This window comes from Stegostoma tigrinum, chromosome 25 (assembly GCF_030684315.1).
Source record: "Stegostoma tigrinum isolate sSteTig4 chromosome 25, sSteTig4.hap1, whole genome shotgun sequence".
Taxonomy (NCBI): domain Eukaryota; kingdom Metazoa; phylum Chordata; class Chondrichthyes; order Orectolobiformes; family Stegostomatidae; genus Stegostoma; species Stegostoma tigrinum.
In genome coordinates this window covers 10,957,856-10,979,707 of record NC_081378.1, presented here as the reverse complement: position 1 = coordinate 10,979,707, position 21,852 = coordinate 10,957,856, and the positions used below count along the sequence as shown (strand labels likewise).

The 21,852-nt window shown below is 39.4% G+C and overlaps 1 protein-coding gene across 6 annotated transcripts in view; it reads left to right on the top strand.

Moving 5' to 3' along the window:
• Nucleotides 1-21,852, top strand: part of usp6nl (USP6 N-terminal like) — a 230,743-nt gene that overhangs the window by 119,986 nt on the left and 88,905 nt on the right. For all 6 annotated transcript variants that reach the window (XM_048553726.1, XM_048553725.1, XM_048553727.1 and 3 more), the window contains one exon: nt 20,871-20,978. In XM_048553726.1, the coding sequence (XP_048409683.1) occupies nt 20,871-20,978 (108 nt within the window). The remainder of the gene's footprint in view (nt 1-20,870; nt 20,979-21,852) is intronic.

Below are 21,852 nucleotides of genomic sequence, written 5' to 3'. Positions count from 1 at the left end.
CTTTACTTCCTGAAATCCAATATCATACCAGTGTGGTTGACTCTTGACTGCTGCCTGAAATGGCCTAGCAAGCCAATCAGTTGTATCAAAACACTATGAAGTGTAAAGAAAGAAGCGAAACCAGAAGGACCACCGAGAACAACCTAGGCCTGGAAATAACAAACACAGCTCTGTTGACTATACAAGGTTCACACCAACCAACATCTGGGGCTTGTACAAAATTGTCCCAGACATCCTCGTCACCAACCATGGATATGTCCTATTCCAACAATAGGACAGACCCACGAGGGCTGGCAGCTTAGTGGTTTACAGTTGGGAAGAAATTGCTGTTGGACCTCTCAATGATGCCTTCAGTCCTCGTATAACTTCATGGCATCCAATGAAGCATTGGCACATTAACCTTTTGCTGGTTACCAAATATCTTCCCTGCCCCCAAAATGGGCTGGTGAATCTCCCATGTTGAAGATCACTTGAATGAAGCATCCAGGGTGGCAAGGATTACAAGATTTACTCTGGAAGGGGAGGATTTCAGTGTCCACCACCAAGACTGGCTTAGCAGCACGACTGCTGACTACGCTGACTGAGACTTCTTATTATCAAGAAGCTGAGAGGTCAGCCCTAGCTCAATATAGCGACATGCCCAAAAATGAGGTTTCAACCTGGTGAAGCTATGGTTGAAAACTATTTGCACAACCAGCAGTAGACAGGGCTGAACAATCTCTATCTGTGTTGCAAGTGCATCTGCACATGTGCAGTTGTATTAAAATGATCATTTTACAACCATTTTGTAAATGTAATATTTCCAAGTTGCTTATTGAAGTGAGGATGGGAGTTGTGAGGAGTATGCAAGGATTCATCAATAGGAAATGCAAGGCCAAGAGTGTGAGCTTTTGTTGACAGAATTTACTTGAGAAGTCAGTTTGTTCACTTCGTAGTACCTACACGCCCCCACACAATCATCGCACTACTGTACATCAGGAAATTGTCAGAACTCACCACAAGACTCCTATGACTGCTGGGCACTAGAGTCGCATATAAGCCACATCAACCCTATGACAACTGCTGACCCAAATTAAAGACCCACTCCCCGCCATGGACAGGACCAGTGTCATCCACAAGATTCCTTGCAGTGACTGTGAGAAACACTATATCGGACAAACAGGAAGGAAACTAACAAGAGTACATGAACACCAACTGGCTACAAAAAGACAGACATGACCGGTACTCGCTCATCTAAATCCACGTGGACAAGGAGAGCCACCATTTCGACTAGGACAAACTAGGCAGAGACGGACATGAGAATTCCTAGAAGAATGGCACTCCACGAAGCGTGCTATTAATAAACATATTTAGCTCAACCCCATATACATTCCACTATGAAGGAAAACCGGAAGTGAGGCAATCCATCTCAACACCCCAGTGTTTAAAAACCAGGTGGGAGAGTACACTGACACTTCATTGGAGGCTGCAATGAGGATGTTACCCAGCATGGCAACGAATCGTCTGCAAAACAAGAAACCAGCTCAGCGAGCCAACCAACCTCAACACCCACAACCCAAACTGCAAATCTACTCCAAACCTTTAGTTTCTTTGGCTTGCTTAGATTGACAAGAATGCAACTTCATGAGAACAGCCTACCTTGCAAGATGATGGTGAAGAGTAGAATGGTGTGCTCAACCATGTTAAAAGCTCCAGACAACTCAAGGAATCATACAGTCTACCTTTTATGACTTCGATTTGGTGCTGTGGTAGAGTTAAAATCTTGATTTGGGGAATTCCATCATGGAGCTCCGAGAAATCTGGGAATTGATTTGGGGAAAAAAAAACGTCTTTCGAGGATTTGGCTGTTTTCTTTGGAGCAGAGAATGTTGTGGGTGAACCTAATAGAGGTGTACAAGATTGAGGAGTGCGGACAGTGTGAATAGAAAGCAACTGCTCCCCTCAATTGAAGGGTCAAAACAAGGAGGCACAACTTTAAAGTGAAAGGACAGAGGTTTAGAGAGGGTTTAAGGGAAAATGTTTATACCCAGATGATGGGTGTCTGGAATGCACTGCCTGGGAGGGTAGTTGAGGTGGGAAACCTCCAGAATGATGAGTACTTGAAGTGTCATAATATTCAAGGCTTACGGGGCTTATGCACAGTTGTGGGTTTAGAGTAGTTGTTGTGTATTTTTGGTGGTACAAACTCTCTGGGCCCAAGTGCCTCTGTACTGTGAAATTCTGTGGTCCTATAAAAGGAGACTGGAGATTGTAAGGTGGAGCCAACAGTTGGGTTCTGTGGAAAGGGCTAATGACAGCAGTTTTCACCCAACAAGAGGATGAAAAGGGCTTGTTCAGAGGTCAGCTGTGTATGGGAAGAGAGTCAAGGGAATATGGGTCAAATGGACACAATTGACCCTGGAGGGAGTGGCAGTGAGGTGGGTGAAATAAGAGTAGCACGCACAAAGTTTTGGAATTAGGTTTGTCGAGACGCAAGGAACAAAACATGAAATATACAATACTTAATTTACATCATTAAAGTAATTTCCATGAATATTTGGTTTAAAGTTGCTGTAGCAATAATTGGGAATAACTGCACTGCATCTGGACGTCGTTGTTTTGGAGTTCACCAAAACACTTCTGAAGATAGTGACTAGGATGGATCACCATTAGGGTGGAGTTTAATAAATGCAGACAAATTTAACGAAGTTCACAATACTGGGAGCAAATTGAGTATACAGGTTTGATTCAACAGAATTGACTTTAGTTAATGGATGTGGTTTACAGAGCCAGTTTTGGAACTATTTATGATAGCTGATGAAAATTGTTTGTGGACTTTATAATTGGATCTGCTGGCATGCATGGATTTATATTCTGCAAGAAATTTTGCCTCTTGGGTGAGAGGAGAAAATTTTTAAGCCAAGGAAAAAGGCATGGTGTTATGCCATAGACACCAAACCAGTCAAACCAGCTTTGTTTATCATTTCAATCTGATGGGATTCTCATAATCTTTGTCCTATCTTTTTGATTATTCTCGTTCATTTTGCTGTTCTTGAACTCTGGCTGTCTAAGAAAAGGTCACGGATTACAATGGTGCGTCAGACGTGAAAAACAGTACAATTATACTGTTTTGCTGCTACAGACCTTTTACCAGCTTAATCCTGTCTTTTAGAATAAAATTAAACTGTGTTTCAAAACTCGGTAAATTTAGTTTTCTTGGAATATTAAATGGTGAGCAAAATTGGTGAGTTCAATACTGTTCTCAACTTTTTTTAAACCTAGTAATCACTACTTAGTTAGAGTCTAACAAGTAAGATTTTAAAAGCCGTGCCATGTCGGCTTTTGAGAGTACATTGCAAAATTTTCATCTACTTTTCCATTCAATTTTCACTGAATTGCAACAAAACTTTGCAGCCACTTTAAAAGCAAAATATTAGCTGTTCTGGAGTTTCCAAGTACTTTATGTGCTCCTTTACAGAAGGAAAATCTGTTCATAATGGTGTTGAAGGATAACAAGTTTCATGAAAGAATGCTCAAATAAAACACTTATTGAAGGGGTGGAATTTTTAATCTTAACACAATTGCTTGTTTTTGGCAGAAACTACTTTGCTTTTACCGTATTTTTGGTAGCAGAGAGGTGCTTTGTCCAACCATTTGTTTTTTAAATATTATCATTTGACATCTTGCTGTAGTTTGTACAATTAATAGTATTTCAAGAACATAAAATTTTTGTAGCTTCTCGTGCCTACCTGGAACATGAGGCCAATCTGATGGTAGCATCATTATAGTAAATTAGAGCCATATATTTTTAGGATCTGTAAAAGTTTAGTTCAGAAAACTGAGCAGGAAGTCCTGTTCACAAGTGATCCAACCTAACTGATTTTGTTATAATTTTATTCAAAGAGCCACATCATATGTGTAGATGTAATTACATTTAAAGTGTTAGGAAATTAAGACCACAGCATACTAATTCACTGTGTACACTTTGAAAATATTGCATTAAAATTCAAAGCATTTTGAAATAAATTGTGTTACTTGTCAGTACATGGTTTAAAAGGATTACAATTCAATAATTCCTGAACTTTATGACACTTCAGAAATTTCGAAGAAAAAAGTTCCTTGAAGCTAATTAGTGGGATATGTTGCAACGACATGGGTGGGACTGGTAACTTCCTGTATAGTTTGTAATGACCACAAATAACAATCTTTGAGCAATTCACTCTTGTTCAAAGCTTTTGGGCAAGTATATCTCCCTTTTTTGTTTTGTGTTTTTCAAAAATATGTTAATGACGACCTGATCATTTCAAAATGCTTTCCTGCAAAGTGACAGTAATGTGCACCATGAAACAGGAGCACAGATATAATTGCAGTTGAAGAGGAGAAACTGTATAAAGATGACAAAATTTACAGGTACAACGTCCGATGGATTTGCCAACACAAAACTAGACGTATTTTTTTTAATCATCCTTAGATGTTCTGTAGGGAATCTGAGCTAGAGTATAAGCCTGGCCAGTTTCTCAAAAAAGCAAATATGTGAAGTCAACTTTTGTCAAGAGGTGAGGTGGTACATGGTGATGTAAAAAGGATGAAGTTCATAAAATTTCCCATACTGAAAACATAGAAAGCTGCGTTTGCCCTTAATTTTTTTCCCTTCGAAATGGCGTATGGTTCAGAACCAACAGATCTATTTCAAATGAAGGATATTTCCGATTTCCAACAGGCAAACATGTTGCTTGAAATAGATTGCGTTTAAGAAATTAATATCACAACTTCTCACTATGCCTGAAAACATTTCAGTGGGCTTCCGTCACCCAACTAAAATACTGTGGATGCCAGAATGTTGTTATAAAATTGAAAAAAGTGCAGAAAATAGCCATCATGCTTTGTACATCTATTGAGAGAAAAATATTTCAAGTCCGAAAACTAGAACTGGGTCAGAACTAGGAAAAATGAGAAAAGTAATAGTGATTAAATTGATGAAATGGAGGAGGGCAGAAAAGAAAACAGTGGGCAGTTCCATGGCAGTTGGAAAATGAGTAATTAAAGAACAAAAGATTTGTGAATGCAGAGTCAAAGTTCTGATACTGGAGTTATTAAAAATAAGTTGCCGAGAGCAAGGTGAACAACAAAAGCAAGGGAATAAAATGAGCAGACTGAAACATGCAAACAAAAAACAAAGCAAGGAACAAAAGTTACAGTTTGAAATCATTAAACCCAACATTAATGCTGAAAGACTGTGAGCTGCCTAATAGAAAATTGAGGTGCTGTTTTTCAAGCTTGCATTGAATTGGTTGTTGTTTGTCTACTACATGTTCTGGACAGATTAATATGAGACCAACATGTAGAATTAAAATGTTAGCTAACTGGTAAAACGAAACCAAAATCGTCAGTTGAGGAAAAGGAAGACTTCTCAGAAGAGCTGCTATGAAAAGTTTCATCATCAGAATGGATTAGGAGTAACTGGTAGATTGGAAATGAGTCTTTATAGGGAGTATGGTGTTCACAGAATCACCTGCCAACAGTAATTTTACACTTGAACTCCTGTTGGCAGTCTTCTTCGAAAGCCATTTGTTCTGTGTTTCTCAAATTTCTCTAAGAGGCTGTTGGGCCATTTCCCTTCTTTCCCGCTGTTGTATCATTTTCTGCACTTGGGGCACTGTCCTCCAGCCACACACTGCAGCCACAAGTCGTGACAAAGTTTGGAGCTGGCATCCCAAAGATAAGGTAAGTTGCCAAAGCTTGCAGGGTTCAACAGGTTCAACAGTGGGAAGAAGATGGGATAAAGTAGTGCAGCTTTATTCTAGGAAGGCCAGAGTCTTGGTAGTCCTGGGGATCCACCTAGAGAGTGTGAAGCAAGTCAGTGGGAGGGGTTTGATCCAGGTCTAGACTGCCTAGTCAAGTCCTAAGTCTTGGTTTGAGTCCTGTGGACTTGAAGGGGAGAGGGAAGAAGGATATCTGTGAGATGGAGTGATGTGGGAAAGAGGTTTGTTGAGTGAATGAGTGGGTTTGCTGATTGAGTGTGGAGGAAAGGAGAAACGGCGCTGCTTGGGTAAGACCATAAGAAATAAGAACAAACATAGGCTGTTCAGCTCCTTGAGTCTGTACTACAATTCAGTAGAATCACAGCTGATCCAAAATTCCTCACTCCCAGTTTCACGTCCTTTCCCCATAACCTTAGATTCTTGATCATTTGGAGAATCAATCTATCTTAGCCTTAAGTATGGAAAAGGACTCTGCCCCCACAGCTCTCTGTGACGAGGAGTTCCAAAGACTCCCAACCCTCTGAGAGCAGAAATTCTTCCTGGTCTCAGTCTTAAATTGGCACCCCTTTATTTTGAGACTATGCCCTCTGGTTCTGAACTTTCCCTTGAGGGAAACCATCCTCTTAACGTTTATCCTATGTGTTTCAATGAGACCACGTCTAATTGTTCTAAACTCCAATGGGTAGAGTCCCAACCAGTTTAGTTTTTGCTCCTCAAACAATCCCTCCATACCAAGGATCATCCTAGTGGACCTTCTCTGAACTGCCTCCAATGAAACAATATCTTTCCATCAGTAAGAGGACCAAAATGGTTGTCAGTTCTCTAGATGCTGTCTCAACAGCACTTTGAATGGTTGCAGTACAAATCATCATAGAATCATTGAATCCCGACAGTGTAGAAGCAGGCCCTTCGGCCCAACAAGTCCACACCAACTGTTGGAGCATCCCACCCAGTCCCATCCCCCTACAACCCCCCCCAAGCTACCCGTCCCTGAACACTACAGGCAATTTAGCATGGCCAATCCACCTAACCTGCACATCTTTGGACTGTGGGAGGAAACCGGAGCACCTGAAGGAAATCCACACAGACAGGGGGAGAACGTGCAGACTCCACACAGACAGTCACCCAAGGATGGAATTGAACCAGACTCCCTGGCACTGAGGCAGCAGTGCTAACCACTGAGCCACCGTGCAAATAAGAGTCGACATTCCGTTAGCCTTCCTGATTACCTGCTGTGTCTGTGTGGTAGCTTTCAGTGTTTCATAAACAAGTACCCCTAAGTTCCTTTTGTGTTGTGGCTTTCTGCAGTTTTGCCCCATTTAAATAATATTCAGTTCTGTTGTTCTCCCTTCCAAAATGAACAACTTTGTATTTTCCCACATCATACTCCATTTGCCAACTTTTTACTTACTTGACCCATCAATAGCTCCTGTTTGTATCCCCCTAAAACTTGCTTTCCTAACTATGTTTGTGTTATCTGTAAATTCCATTTCATTCTTCCAAGCCATCAAAATATTATAAACAGTTACAGTACTGGCTCTGATCCCTATGGAACCCCACTGGACATGTGTTGCCAACCTGAAAAATAACCTTTAACTCTGCTTGCTGTTACCTGCCCTTGAGCCATTTCCTTGCCAATAAGCTGTGGTGATGCTGTGGCTTTAAGAGATATGCTTAGTCCTGATTTCATTTAGGCAGAGTTTGGGGGACAGGTGTGAGCAGTCCAAGCAACCTGTGAAGTCTTGGTGACTTTTTTTTTTAAGTTGGAACAGTAGAGGCAGCCTGAATGGGTGTGGTCAAGCTCTCATAGATCCAAGATTTTATTTAAGTTTTGGCAGGTGTTGGGTGGGTCTCAATGGGGTTGGAAGGCAGTGAATCTCTCCCAGCTGCTACACACTCTCTCTCTGAATGGTCTTTTGATGTTCTTTCCTCTTGCATTAGAGAACTGCATGTAAGACTATCTGTTTCTGAACTTGCCTTTTTGCCAAGGGTGTGTTTAATGGGATGTTACTATATTGGAACAGTTACTGTATAGTAGTAAAATATTATTCTAAGTTTTCCAGTGGAGTTGTTATTCCAAAGTTCCTCTTTCTTCTATTTTATTTTAAATATAGTGTTTGAATGTATCGTGTTTTGCTTAACATTAAGCAGTTTGACCAATTGAATTGCACCTGGAACACAGCACCTGACCTTACCTTTAAAATGAGAAAAAGTTAGGGTCTAGACTACCATTATAATATATTTTGAGGGGGTCTGGTTTGGTCTGTAACAATACTACTACAAACATGGTGGATTCTTACCTTTTATGACTTAATCTTTTGTCAGGTACCTTGTTGAATACCTTATGGAAGTCCAAAAACACTGCACCAACTGGTTCCCCTCTCCACTCTGGTTGATACTTCCTTAAAAAAAACTCTAAATAATTCAGTCAGACACAAATTCACTTCCATGAAGCCATGCTGATTATGTTTGATGATAGGGAGAGGGGATGCTGGGTGAATGGGGGAGGACAGTTTGGGAAGACGGCCTATTGAGTGAATGAATGGGATCAGAAGTTACAATAGGAGTTAGGAATGTTGTTATGGTATTGAGTATTTGATGCCCAATTGCCCCACCCTGTGTCAACACTGCCCCACTTCTCCTTTCCACCTTTCCCCATCTGAGTCAATCACCCAGGTCTAAGGACAATTGGTCACCTATGACAGGGCAATGAATATGCCACATTTTAGACTGTGTTAATTCTAGGTAGGATGTTTGTTATTTACACATATATTTGAAGAAAGTATTGCTAGCAGACAGGATTATTGCAGGAACTGAAAATCCAAGCTACTGCCTCAGACTAGGGCATGCTCCACAGCTGTGTAATAAGGGCACCAAAATACACAGTTCTGCACCATGCCTCAACCCAGTGTATATTTCCTTCAAGAAATGAATTGGAGAACAAAGAACAGGACAACACAGGAACAGGCCCTTCAGTTTATCAAGACTGTGCCTACACATAGAACATAGACTATTACAGCACAGTATAGGCCCTTCGGCCCTCGATGTTGTGCCGACCTGTCATACCGATCTAAAACCCACTATTCAATGTACGTCCATATGCTTGTTCAATGATGACTTAAATGTACCTAAAGTTGGCAAATCTACTACCGTTGCAGGCAAAGCGTTCCATTCCCTTACTACTCTCTGAGTAAAGAAACTACCTCTGACATCTGTCCTATATCTTTCACCCCTCAATTTAAAGCTATGCCCCCTCGTGGTCGCTGTCACCATCCTCAAAAAAAGGCTCTCCCTATCTACCCTATCTAACCCTCTGATTATTTTATATGTCTCAATTAAGTCATCTCTCAACTTTCTTCTCTCTAACGAAAACAGCCTCAAGTCCCTCAGCCTTTCCTCGTAAGACCTTCCCTCCATACCAGGCAACATCCTAATAAATCTCCTCTGCACCCTTTCCAAAGCTTCCACATCCTTCTTATAATGCGGTGACCAGAACTGTACGCCATACTCCAAGTGCGGCCGCACCAGAGTTTTGTACAGCTTCACCATAACCTCTTGGTTCCGGAACTCGATCCCTCTATTAATAAAAGCTAAAACACTGTATGCCTTCTTAACAGCCCTGTCAACCTGGGTGGCAACTTTCAAGGATCTGTGTACATGGACACCGAGATCTCTCTGCTCATCTACACTACCAAGAATCTTACCATTAGCCCAGTACTTTGCCTTCCAGTTAGCTACTGCTACCAAAGTGCATCACCTCACACTTGTCCGCATTAAACTCCATTTGCCACCTCTCAACCCAGCTCTGCAGCTTATCTGTCTCTCTGTAACCTACAACATCCTTCTTCACTATCCACAACTCCACTAACCTTGGTGTCATCTGCAAATTTACTAACCCATCCTTCTACACCCTCATCCAGGTCATTTATAAAAATGACAAACAGCAGTGGACCTAACACCGACCCTTGCGGTACACCACTAGTAACTGGTCTCCACGATGAACATTTTCCCATCAACCACCACCCTCTGTCTTCTTTCAGCAAGCCAACTTCTGACCCAAACTGCTATATCTCCCATAATCCCATTCCTCCGCATTTTGTACAATAGCCTACTGTTGGGAACCTTATCGAACGCCTTGCTGAAATCCATATACAACACATCAACCGGTTTACTCTCATCTACCTGTTTGGTCACCTTCTCAAAGAACTCAATAAGGTTTGTGACGACTTACCCTTCACAAAACCGTGCTGACTATCCCTAATCGAATTATTCTTTTCGAGATGATTATAAATCCTATCTCTTATAACCTTTTCCAACACTTTACCAACAACTGAAGTAAGGCTTTACTGGTCTATAATTACCAGGGTTGTCTCTACTCCCCTTCTTGAATAGGGGAACCACATTAGCTATCCTCCAGTCTTTGGCACTATTCCTATAGACAATGCCGAGTTAAAGATCAATGCCAAAGGCTCGGCAATCTCCTCCCTGGCTTCCCAGACGATCCGAGGATAAATCCCATCTGGCCCAGGGGATTTATCTATCTTCACCCTCTGTAGGATTTCTAATACCTCTTCCTTGTGAACTTCAATCCCACCTCGTCTAGTAACCTGTATCTCAGTATTCTCCTCGACAACATTGTCATTGTCTAGACTGAATACTGTCGAAAAATAATCATTTAGTGCTTCCCCTATCTCCTCTGACTCCACACACAACTTACCACTACTATCCTTGATTGGCCCTAATCTTACTCTCGTCATTCTTTTATTCCTTAAATATCTATAGAAAGCCTTAGGGTTTACCCTGATCCTATCTACCAACAACTTCTCATGTCTCCTCCTGGCTCTTCTGAGCTCTCTCTTTAGGTCTTTCCTGGCTACCTTGTAACCCTCAAGTGCCCTAACTGAGCCTTCACATCTCATCCTAACATAAGCCGCCTTCTTCCTCTCGACCAGAGATTCCACTTCCTTCGTAAACCACAGCTCCTGCGCTCTACAGCTTCCTCCCTGCTTGACAGGTACATACTTATCTAGAACACACAGGCGCTTTTCCTTGAATAAGCCCCACATTTCTAATGTGCCCATCCCCTACAGTTTCCTTCCCCATCCTATGCTCCCTAAATGATACCTTTCTAATCTAAAATCCTTTTGCATTTACACTGTCTGTATCCCTGTAATCAATGCCTGTTCATATATCCGTCAGGATACCTCTTGAACAAATAGGCCAAGCAGAGGCAGGTGGGGGCTATTTTAGTTTGGGATTATGGTCGGTATGGACTGGTTGGACCGAAGGGTCTGTTTCTGTGCTGTATGCCTGCACGTAAGTAAGAATGTTGCTATTGTATCCACCTCCTCCACCACCTCTGCTAAGCATTCCAGGCACTTAACAACCAGTGTGTAAAAAAAAACATGCCTCTCACATCACCTTTAAACTTACCCCCTTTTATGTTAAACTTGCGTCCCCTAGTTATTAACATTTTAACATGAGAAGTTGTTTGCATTTGACCCAAGTCAAATGCAAACAAACCAAATTTGTCCAATCTCTTCACAGCTACCACTCTCTCAAAAAAAGAAAGCAACATCCTGGTAAACCTTTTCTATACCCTCTCCAAAGCCTCCACATTCTTCTGGTAGTGTGGTGACCACAATAGTATGAAATATTCCAAACGTGGCCTAACTAAAGTTCTGTATAGTGCGATGTGACTTGCCAATTTTTATACGCTATACTCTGACCAATGAAGACCGGCATGTCATATGCCTCCTTGACCATCTTCATTAGGGCATGTATTTACACACCATACATTAAGCAACAAATTTTCAAATACACGAATTTATTAAACAGTTTTATTTCTATTTATGCAGCATTTATTGTATTCCATAAATTATTTAGTATATCTTGGAATATGAGCCATTTGGTTGAAAGATTTTGATAGTTATCTCATCTCTAATATTGTTTCTGCTAATTTATTCAAGTTTGAGTTGCCTGAGTAATAAGTGATTTTAAATTTTAATCACTTAAAATAGTTTTATCTCGTGATGAAATGCATACAACTGCTGTTGTAAGTAATTTCCAAGATCTTAAGATTCCTCCCTGCATTGCCTCGTGAACAACCTGAGTAACTACATGAAGATTGCAATGTGTAGTGGTCTTAATATGTGACTAAGTATATCATACTGATGTTTTGATGTATGTGCAGTTGCCAAAAACAATTTATTATTCTTCTGTCATAGTTTCTGAATACTCTGGATGAACTGTTTCAGTTTCTTGGACTGGGAAACGTATGAATACTTAAGCACCAACATCATTGCCAGTGTGATATCATGCAACCTCCTGTTCACTATGCTGAAAATAGTAGATGTAACATCCAAGTAACAATGTAATTTTACAAAATTGCTCAAAGGAACAACGGTGCTAAAAATATTGCAATAGTATCAAAAAGTGCTTGTAATACATGAGATCAATGCAGAGATGTTCATTTTCATACATTGAACATTTCCTGTTGGTAGATTATCCTATCTGAACACCTGTGCCAACAGATGTAGCTGTGGGAAGATTTCACAAAACAAGTAGGTTCTGTGACCACAACAAATGCTGGAGATCACAGCGGGTCAGACAACATCCATGGAGAGAGAGAGAGTAAGGTAACATTTTGAGTCTAGATGAGGTCTAGACTCAACGTTAGCTTGCTGTCTCTCCATGGATGGTGTCTGACCTGGTGATCTCCAGCATTTGTTGTTTTCAGTACAGACTCCATCATCCGCAGTAATTTGTTCCTAAATAGATTCTGTGAACGGAAGGATTTTTTAGGTTCACCTTTTTTGCTGAAGATAGCTGTGCTGAGCAAATGTGGTTCCAAGAAGTGCAATATGCACCCTAATGTCAACCATAAAAAGTGAAGGTTGAGTGAACAAAAGTTGCCAATGGCACAGTGCAGTCATAGAGCTTGGAAACAGATTGTTTGATTCAATTAGTCCATGCTGACCATGTTCCCAAATCAAACTAGTCCCACTTGCCTGCATTTGCCCCATATCCCTCCAAACCTTTCCTATTCAAGTATTTATCCAAATGTCTTTTTAAATGTTGTTACTGCACCTGCATCCCCCAGTACCTTGGGCAGTTCATTCCATGCATGAGCCACTCTCTGTGTAAGAAACAAAATGTTGCCCCTCATGTCCTCTTTAAATCTTTCTCCTCTCACCTTTTTAAAAAAGATGCTCCCTAGTTTTGAACTCACTCCCCCTAAGAAAAAGACCCTTGCTATTCCCCTCATAATTATATAAACCTCTGTAAAGTTACCCCTCAACCTCCTACTCTCGAGTGGAAAATGTCCCAGGCTATCTTTATAACTCAAACCTTCCATTCTTGGCAACATCCTAGTAAATCTTTTCTGGACCCTTTCCAATTTGATAATATCCTTCCTATAGCAGGGCGATGAGAATTGTACACTGTGTCCACAAGAGGCCTCAACAGCAACCTGTACAACCTCAAATTGACATCCCAACTCCTAACCTCAAAGGTCTGAGCGATGAATGCAAACATGTTAAAAGCCTTCTTAACCATCCTGTCTACATGTGACACAAATTTCGAAGAATTATGTACCTGAACCCCTAGGTCTTTCTGTTGTACAATTAATTGCATAAGTCATGTCTTTGTTTATTTTTACCAGAATGCAGTACCTCCTATGATAATAAATTAAACTCCATCTGCCACTCCTCAGCTCATTGAACAAATTGATCAATTTTTCTTTATAATCTTAGATAACTGTCATCACTGTGCACTATACAACCAATTTTGGTGTCATCCACAAAGTTACTAGCCATGCCTCCTAAATTATCATGTTTTTCATTTATATAAATGATTTACAAATGTGGAGCCAGTACCAATCCCTGTGGAATACCGCTGATCACAGGTCTCTACCACCATACTCTGTCTCCGAATGTCAAGCCAATTTTGTATTCAGTTGACAAGCTCAACCAGAATCCCATGTGATCTAACTTTACTAATTAGTCTACCATGCGGAACCTTGTCAAAGGCTTTGCTAAAGTCAATGTGAACAACATCTGCCACTCTGCCCTCAGCAATCTTTTTGGTTACCTCCTCAGAAGGCTCGATCAAGTTTGTGAGACATAGTTTCCCTCGCACGGAGTCATGTTGACTATCCTTAATCAGTCCTTGCCTGTCCAAATGAACCTAAGCCTATCTTTCAGAATCACTTCCAACAACTTACCTTCCACTGATGCCAGGCTCAAAGTTGCTAAGCTTCTCAAGTAAAGGCACAATATTAGCCATGCTCCAGTCCAGCACCTCACCTGTAGTTATAGATGATATAAATGTCTCTGCTAGGGGCCGCACAATTTCTTCCCTTGACTTTCCACAACGTCCTGAGATAATCTTGATCAGGTCACAGACATTTATCCACTGTTGATTTCCAAAATCTCCAGCATTTCCTGTTCAGTATTGTGAACTGTTTTTGAACCATCAATGTTTATTTCCCTCAGTCATTTAACCTCCATTTCTTTCTCAGCAGTAAAAGCTGACGTGAAATATTCAGTTAAAATCTCTCCTATCTCCTGATGTTTGACCCATAGATGATCTCATTGATCTTTAAGAGGCTCTATTCTTTCCCTAGTTGCTCTTTTGCTCTTAAGGTATTTGTAAAATCTCTTTTGATTATCCTTACCCTTATCTGCCAAAGATATCTCATCCCCTTTTTGCCCACCTGATTTCCCTCTTAAGCATGCATTTACACCCTTAGTACTCCTCAAAAAATTCATTTGATCCCAGTTATCTGTATCTAATATATGACTATTTTTCTTATTCTTGACCAGAATCTCAATATCTTTGTTCATCCGTTGTTCCCTACTCTTTCCAGATGTACCCTTCACTGTAACAAAAACATAATGTCTTTGAACTCTCATTATCACACATTTGAAAGCCTCCCTCTTGTCAATCGTCCCTTTACCTGCAAACTGTCTAATCGACTCTTGAAAGTTCCTGTTTCATACCATTAAAATTTGCTAGGCAGGTATTTCTATGAGAATGCATGTTGGCTGTAACACAATTGATGAATAGTGGAGGCTGTTTGGATAACGTGGCCTTTCTACTGTACAGTATAGCCATTTTCTGTATCACGAGGTCGCACAAGAACGCAACTATTGTGTTATAGGAGAACTACCTGTATTCCAATTAAGAACTTTAACTTTTTTGGAAGACCTATCCTTTTCTATAACTGAGAATTATGATTACTAATCCCAAAGTATTCCCCTGCTAACACTTCAATCACTTGCCCTGCCTTAATTCCCAAGAAAAGATCAAGTCTTGCTCCTTCTCTAGTATTTGTAAATATTAGAAAATTTATTTCTAATAGAAATAATTTCTATTTCTGGAAAATGGAAATCTTCTATTTCTAAAAGCTAGAAATATATCTTTTCTATATTGATAAAGAAAATTGTCTTGAGCACATTTAACAAATTCCTCACCATCCAAGCTTTAACACTGTCAGTCCCAGCCAGTGTCTGGAAAATTAAAACCACTGCTATTACAACCCTATTATTCACATGTATATCTGAGATCTCTCTATATATTTGTACCTCAATTTCCCTCTGACTAATTGGGGGGGGGGGCATTATTACAATCTAATCAAGGTGATCATCCCTTTTTTACTTTTAAGTTTTACCCACATAGCTTCACTATATGATCCCTCAGAAATATCCTCCATACATACAGCAGTAATGTTATCCTTCATCAAAAATGCCACTTACCCATCTCTCTCGCCTCCCTTTCTATCCTTCCTACAGCATTTAAAACGTGGAGCATTGTGTTGTCAATCCTATCCTTCCTTCAGCCAAGTTTCTATAATAGCTATGATGTCCCAGTCCCATGTTCCCGTACATGACGAGTTCATCAGCCTTATCTGTAAGGCTATGTGCATTGAAATAAATACAGTTTAATTCTTCAGAACTACCTTGTTCTTTGCTTCGTTCTTGTCTGTCTTTTTCACTGCTCCTTAGAACAGCTCCCCTTCCACCCCTTCAACTGATTTGAAGGCTTTCAAAATAGGACTAGCAAATCTTCCTGCCAGGATGTTGGTCCTGTTCCAGTTCAGGTGAAACCATCCCTTTTGAATAGGTTTTGTTTTTCCCAGAAGAAATTCCAATGATCTAAAAATCTGGATCAGTGCACTATCTCATCAGCTATTTAAGTGTTTGCCCTATCTTTTTATTCCTATCCTCTAGAATGTGCCACCAAGAGTAAACCAGATTACTACATTCGGAGGTTCTGCTGTTTGACCTTCTACCTAACCTCCTATATTCACTCAGCGAAACGTTCATCCTTGCTCTAACTATATTTTTCTTACCAGTGTGTGCAACGACTTTTGGCTACTTACTCTCCCTTTTGACAATAGGCTTCAATCCTTTTGAGACATCCTTGACCATGGCACCAGGAAGGCAACATACTACCTTGGATTCATGGTTACGGCTGCAGAATCTCCTGTCTGTGCCTCTGACTGGAGAGACCCTACAACAATCATTCCTTTAAACCTTGGCAAACCCTGCTTAAGATTAATTCTTAGTGCCCAAGATCTGATTGCCACTTCTATTTTCCTCTGAGAGACTGTCCCCTTTAATAGTACCTAAAACGGAATCCCTGTTGAAGAGAGGAATAGCCATAAGATGCTGATGAGTGACCTTCTTACCATTCTTGAAGGTAACACATCTATTTGGCTGATCCTGCTGTGTAACCACCTCTCTCAACCTACTAGCCGTCACATTCTGGGTCTCTTGTATGCCCTAAGTGACGTTAAACCTAGAAAGAAAGTCTTAAAAGAATCTTAGATATAGAAAAAAACTACCCTCCCTTAACTGCAGATTTTAATTTGAAGCATACAAAAGAGGACAAAAGATTAAACAATCAAAATCTTTTAAAAAGTCAAGCTCTTAACTGAAACTTTCATCAACTGAAAAAAGCCTCCTCTTCAAATCCTCTATCAGTCTGCTTTCAAATGTCCAGGTCTATGAAAAGAAATGGTCTATGAAAAGAAATGTTGATCCCTAGATCCTGTCGTTATTTATTTCAGAGTTCTGTCCGTGCAAACGTTTTTTTTTAAAATCCCTCTCTGGAACACGTGACAAATACATGGACAGGTTTCTCCCCCAAACTCCTTGCGAGAAACAGTCCTGCTTCCTTGCATATGTTTTTCTTCTTTGTGATTTTTCTTTTGGAGTATAGAAGTTCCAAACATAATCTTAAATGAAAAATTTCTCCTTCTGCCATATAAAAACCAGAGGAAATTCACAAGAAAAGCCTGCAAGTCAGGAGCAGTTGCAAGATACACACCATATTCACAAGATACCCTTGTTCTGCCATTTTTTCTTTGAGTCTACGCTTGGATTGTGTGGACTGTTACCTTGCCTCATCTGATGAGGGCTTTAAATATTTCATAATGTTACACCAGTGTCCTTTGAACAGTGCCATTGATACTGCCCAAACTCCTTTTTGTGGTTGCTGACCCATTCACCACCTTGGGTAAACAGGATCTGTTTTTTGAATCGCCCTTAAGGTTTGTAGTTCATCAGCAAGACCGGTTTCCTTACTGTTTTCAAGGCAAGTTAACTTCCTTTTGCAGCCATCAGTCAAAAACAATTAATTTATCTTGTTCAGTCTGTAGCAATATATTTATTGTTTTCTGCTGGACCAACACTGACTCAGAGGTACAGGTTCAACTGTCTGCTTATTTCACATTTGAATTAGCTAACCTTGAAATCTGGACAAATATGCTAATGTTTGTGTCAGCTTTGTGATGAAAATTCCAGCTACAGTTGTGAACGTGATTATGGAAAAATCATTGAGGAGTGATCATTTATTTTACCCATCTGCGAAATTGATATAGCCCTGTTCAAGTTATTAGAATATCAGCATTCCCAAAATTCAGTTGACCTTTGGGATAGCATACTCTTGTCAGTTAGAATAGTTTCTGTTGAGAGCGACTACTGGTTTGAAACGTTCAATTCAATTTACTGTTAATTGCCAAATTTACTATCTGTTTTGCGTCTCGTCTTGGCATTTGATGTAGAGCATTGTCAAGAATTTTCATGAAGTCCAAACTTATAATATGGATTGTTACTTGCACTGCCCACAATGTCTTTCAAAACATAAATAAAGTCAATAGGTTGTTTAAGCACAACCTAACTTGCCTCCTTTCATGCTGTGACATCCTTTGAAAACCATACCTAATATGTTTCTCCACTGGATTTCTCTCAGTAGTTTCAAAGACTTCCTCCATTATAGATGTAAACTTGCAGTAGTAGATTTGCACAGTAACAGAGGCAAATTAAACAGTCCAAACCGGAAAAACCTCCATATAACCAACATTGAGACCAAAATACAAAGGTTTAGGAAGATCTGTGTGAAAGGCAGAACTCAAAAATAAGTAAAACCTGAATTTGGTTTTTTTTAAACATATGTGCAAAAAAATTATGTCATGGCTGCTGAGACGCAGTTGTAAACATGATCAATTTTGAAGTCGGTGCATTTGCCACCAGAAAGATGTTGAAAATTTAACGTGAAATCTGCAAATCATTAGAAATAACTGTAGAGAATTTTGAGTCCGTAACATTTTTCAACATGTAACTCATGAACTAAACTTGTAAATTAATGTTCTTTAAATTTTCCAGATCTGGATAATCATTGGGCATAAAATCTAGCTCTTATATTTAAGAACAGTTCAGCATAGTGCCTCATCAAAACGCAAGATTCAGTAATATAGCCTCTACAGGTCCTGCTTCCAAAATGGTAAGATGGAAAGTTTAGGCAGATATATCAAGTAAACAAATAATTTATTTTATTATGAAATAATACAGTAGTGTTCAAGCAAGGTCTGTACAAGTTGTAATTTCAATTGTGTTTTGGGTTTTAAAAAAAACACAACACTCTTCACAGAAAAATGATAGATACTATTTTTAAATGTTGGTATGGCCTACTATGTTTGAGCACCCAAACAGCACCCTAAAAGATCGGACAGCAGAGGTGAAGTGGCAGACTTTTAAGATGTTTAATAGCTGTTTCAGCTAACTTGTGTCACAAAGATGCAGAAAGATATTTTGAGAAGGATGCATTGTCTGTGGCTATATAAGCAAGTTAAGTACAATGTCAAGTTTTAAAAATACTATAGCGTTTGTGGATTTTAAGCATATTTTAAGTTGGATTTTAAGAATGAGCAAAGAATAACTTCAAAAAACGGAGAAGTTTGTCTGAGAGCTTATTAGAACTGATGTGTTTCTATAGATAATTGAATAGAAAAAAAAAATAACTAAAGTTAGTGGAGTTAGTCACTGGAACTGGTAATAGAAAATCAGAAAATAGAAGAGGCATTGATCATGTATTTTGTGCCTGTCTTCAACATAGAAGCCTTAGAAAACTTCTCAGAGTACTGGAAATCAAGAGGTGAAGAGAAGGGAGGAATTTGAAACAATCGCCATCACCAGGGAGGGAGTGCTGGGAATAGTATTAGACCTAAAGGCTGACAAGCCTCCAGGATCAGGTGGCTGACATCTAAAGAGTTTCAAAAGATGTGGCTGCAGAGATAGTGGATGGATTTGTTATGATATTCCACACCTTCCTTAGGTTTTGGAAGTATGCCAGTGGTTTGGAAAATAGCAAATACAATACTTGTTAAATTCAATAAAGGAGAGAAGCAGAAGATAGGAAACTATAGCTATCTGTCACAGGGAAATTGCTCTAACCTATTACTAAGGAGGTTCTAGCAGAATTCTTTGAGTGCAATCAGGCAGACTTTTACAGTTGTTACAGTTTTTTTTTGAGGAGGTAATAAGTAAGTTGAGTAATGAAGAGCCTATTGATGTGGTGAAATTCATTTTCCAAAATGCACTTGATAAGGCATGAGTGATAACCAGAGTAGCTAAGACCATACAGCGTGTGGGATAACATAACAAGGATTAATGATTGTTTGGCTAAGAGGAATCAAAGTAGTGATAAATGCGTTCTTTTTGGGTTGCTAAGCTGTACCTGGTGGAGTGGCACAAAGCTTATTGCTGGGGTCTCAGCTATTTCCAATTTGTACCAAAGATATGGATAAAGACACAATGTATGATAGCTAAATTTTGTGATGACTCCAACATGGGTAAGAAGGTTGTCAAAAGAAGGTAAAGAATGTGCAAAGGTTAAGTGAGTTGACCTTAAAAAAAAAAAGGCAGGTGAAGTTGAATGTGGGAGAATGTGAACTTTAGCAAGAAAAAAAATTAATTGGAGAGATTGCAGAACTGCCCTGGGACACCAATCATAGAAAGTTAGGTGCAGGCATCCATGCAGTGTTTTCTGTAAGTTTCCTGATGCTACATGGACCTGGAGATCCATGTATGAAAGCAGAACCAAATCTGTTGACACATTGATCGGTATGCATGAAGTTTCTCGGCAGTTGTGCAGCTTCACAGCTGAGGTGTCATATCTGTAGCATGTGATTAGAAAGACAAGTGGAATGTTGTTTTAATTTTGCAAAGGATAGGGAATGTACAACTAGGGATTTTTTACCGCAGCCCTACAGGGAATTGGTGACACCACATTTTGGAGTTGTGCATACAATTTTTGTTACCTTATTTGGAAGAAAAAGAATATTGTTGCATTAGAATTAATTTAGAGAAGGTTGTGTCGACTTATTCCTGGGAAGATGGGCTTATATTATGAAGAAAGGCCCAACTTGTTGAAACTACACCCATTGGAGTTTCAAAGAACTAGAGGTTGTGATGTTGAAACATGTCCTGAGGGAATTTGAATGAGTGAATGTTTTCACTTGTGGGGAGGTGAAAGCTAGGAGATGAAGTTTTAAGAAAAATAAGTTCTCCCTTTTATGATAGCTATGGAGATTTTTGTTTTCTGAAGTGTTGTTTATCTGTGGAATCTTTCACAAAACAACCAGTACTAGGCTGTTGAATTTAGTCAAGGTTGAATTAGACAGATTTTTGGTAGAGGAATGCATTAAGGTTTATAAAAGGCAGTCTGAAAGGTGCATTTGAGACAATAACTAGGTCACTTATGATCATATTGAGTGGTGGAGCAAGCTTGAAAGGCCAAATGGCCCATCCTGCTCTAAGTCTTTTGTTAAATAATTTTTAACAGGTGGTACGGAGAATTTACAAGGGAATTCCCCTGCAACTAAGAGGAGAGGTCTGGTCTCTACTTCTAGAAATACCAAAAATCAAGTTGGAGAAGAAAGACCTGTATGATGTAAGTATTTTTTGTTTTGCAATTTCTGATACTTTTAACCCAATCCAGCATTGTGCTAATGTGATATTTTAGTTTCCCAGATTGTTAAAAGCATAAGAAGGAGCAAAGTTATTTTGATGTACCTTGCATTTATGTATCTATAAATATAAACACGTTAATAACTTGATAAGTTTAAAATAGTGTGTTGTAGGTTTACCGAGCTTGATTAATGATTTCTATCACATGATACTTTGTTTTGTAAAACAGGCTTAATGCTAAACTAAACTTCTCTTCATTTAAACATATGAAGTATTAACATTGTGCAGTAGTTCATCACCAGACTCATTTCCCCTTCCTACAATGTATTCTGGATAACTACATTATTGTGAACTATTTAGGATATCAGCTTTATTGGGCTGCTTTTCATTACATTTTCATGCAAACAGATTCATTTATTGTGAACTAACACATTCTTACAATAAATAGAAGAACTAGTCATCAGCAAAGGTACATTGTGGAATTTAGCTATTGTTCCATTTGATCAAAATGCATGATGATAGGCATCAAGGCAACTCTAAAGTCGCTATAGTCGTTTTTCTGGAAAAAACGAGCAAACGGGAAATGATTCCAACAGGGCTAAGGATGCGAACTTGAAGGATTTCTTTTCTTGAAAAGAAAAGAAACTTATCACGGTCTAGTTAATCTCCTGTCTTCATGATTGCATTGGTGACAGCATTGGGATCTTTAAATCAGATTTCAATTCAGATGAGAGCTGAATAAAAGTTCATCTAAGGAGAAGGGTAAAAATATTGATTTGTAGAACTTTCTCAAGCCCCCAGAAAATACTCAGATCTATGTAGCATGACCTGCTTTTTGTTTTTCAAGAAAGCGAGAT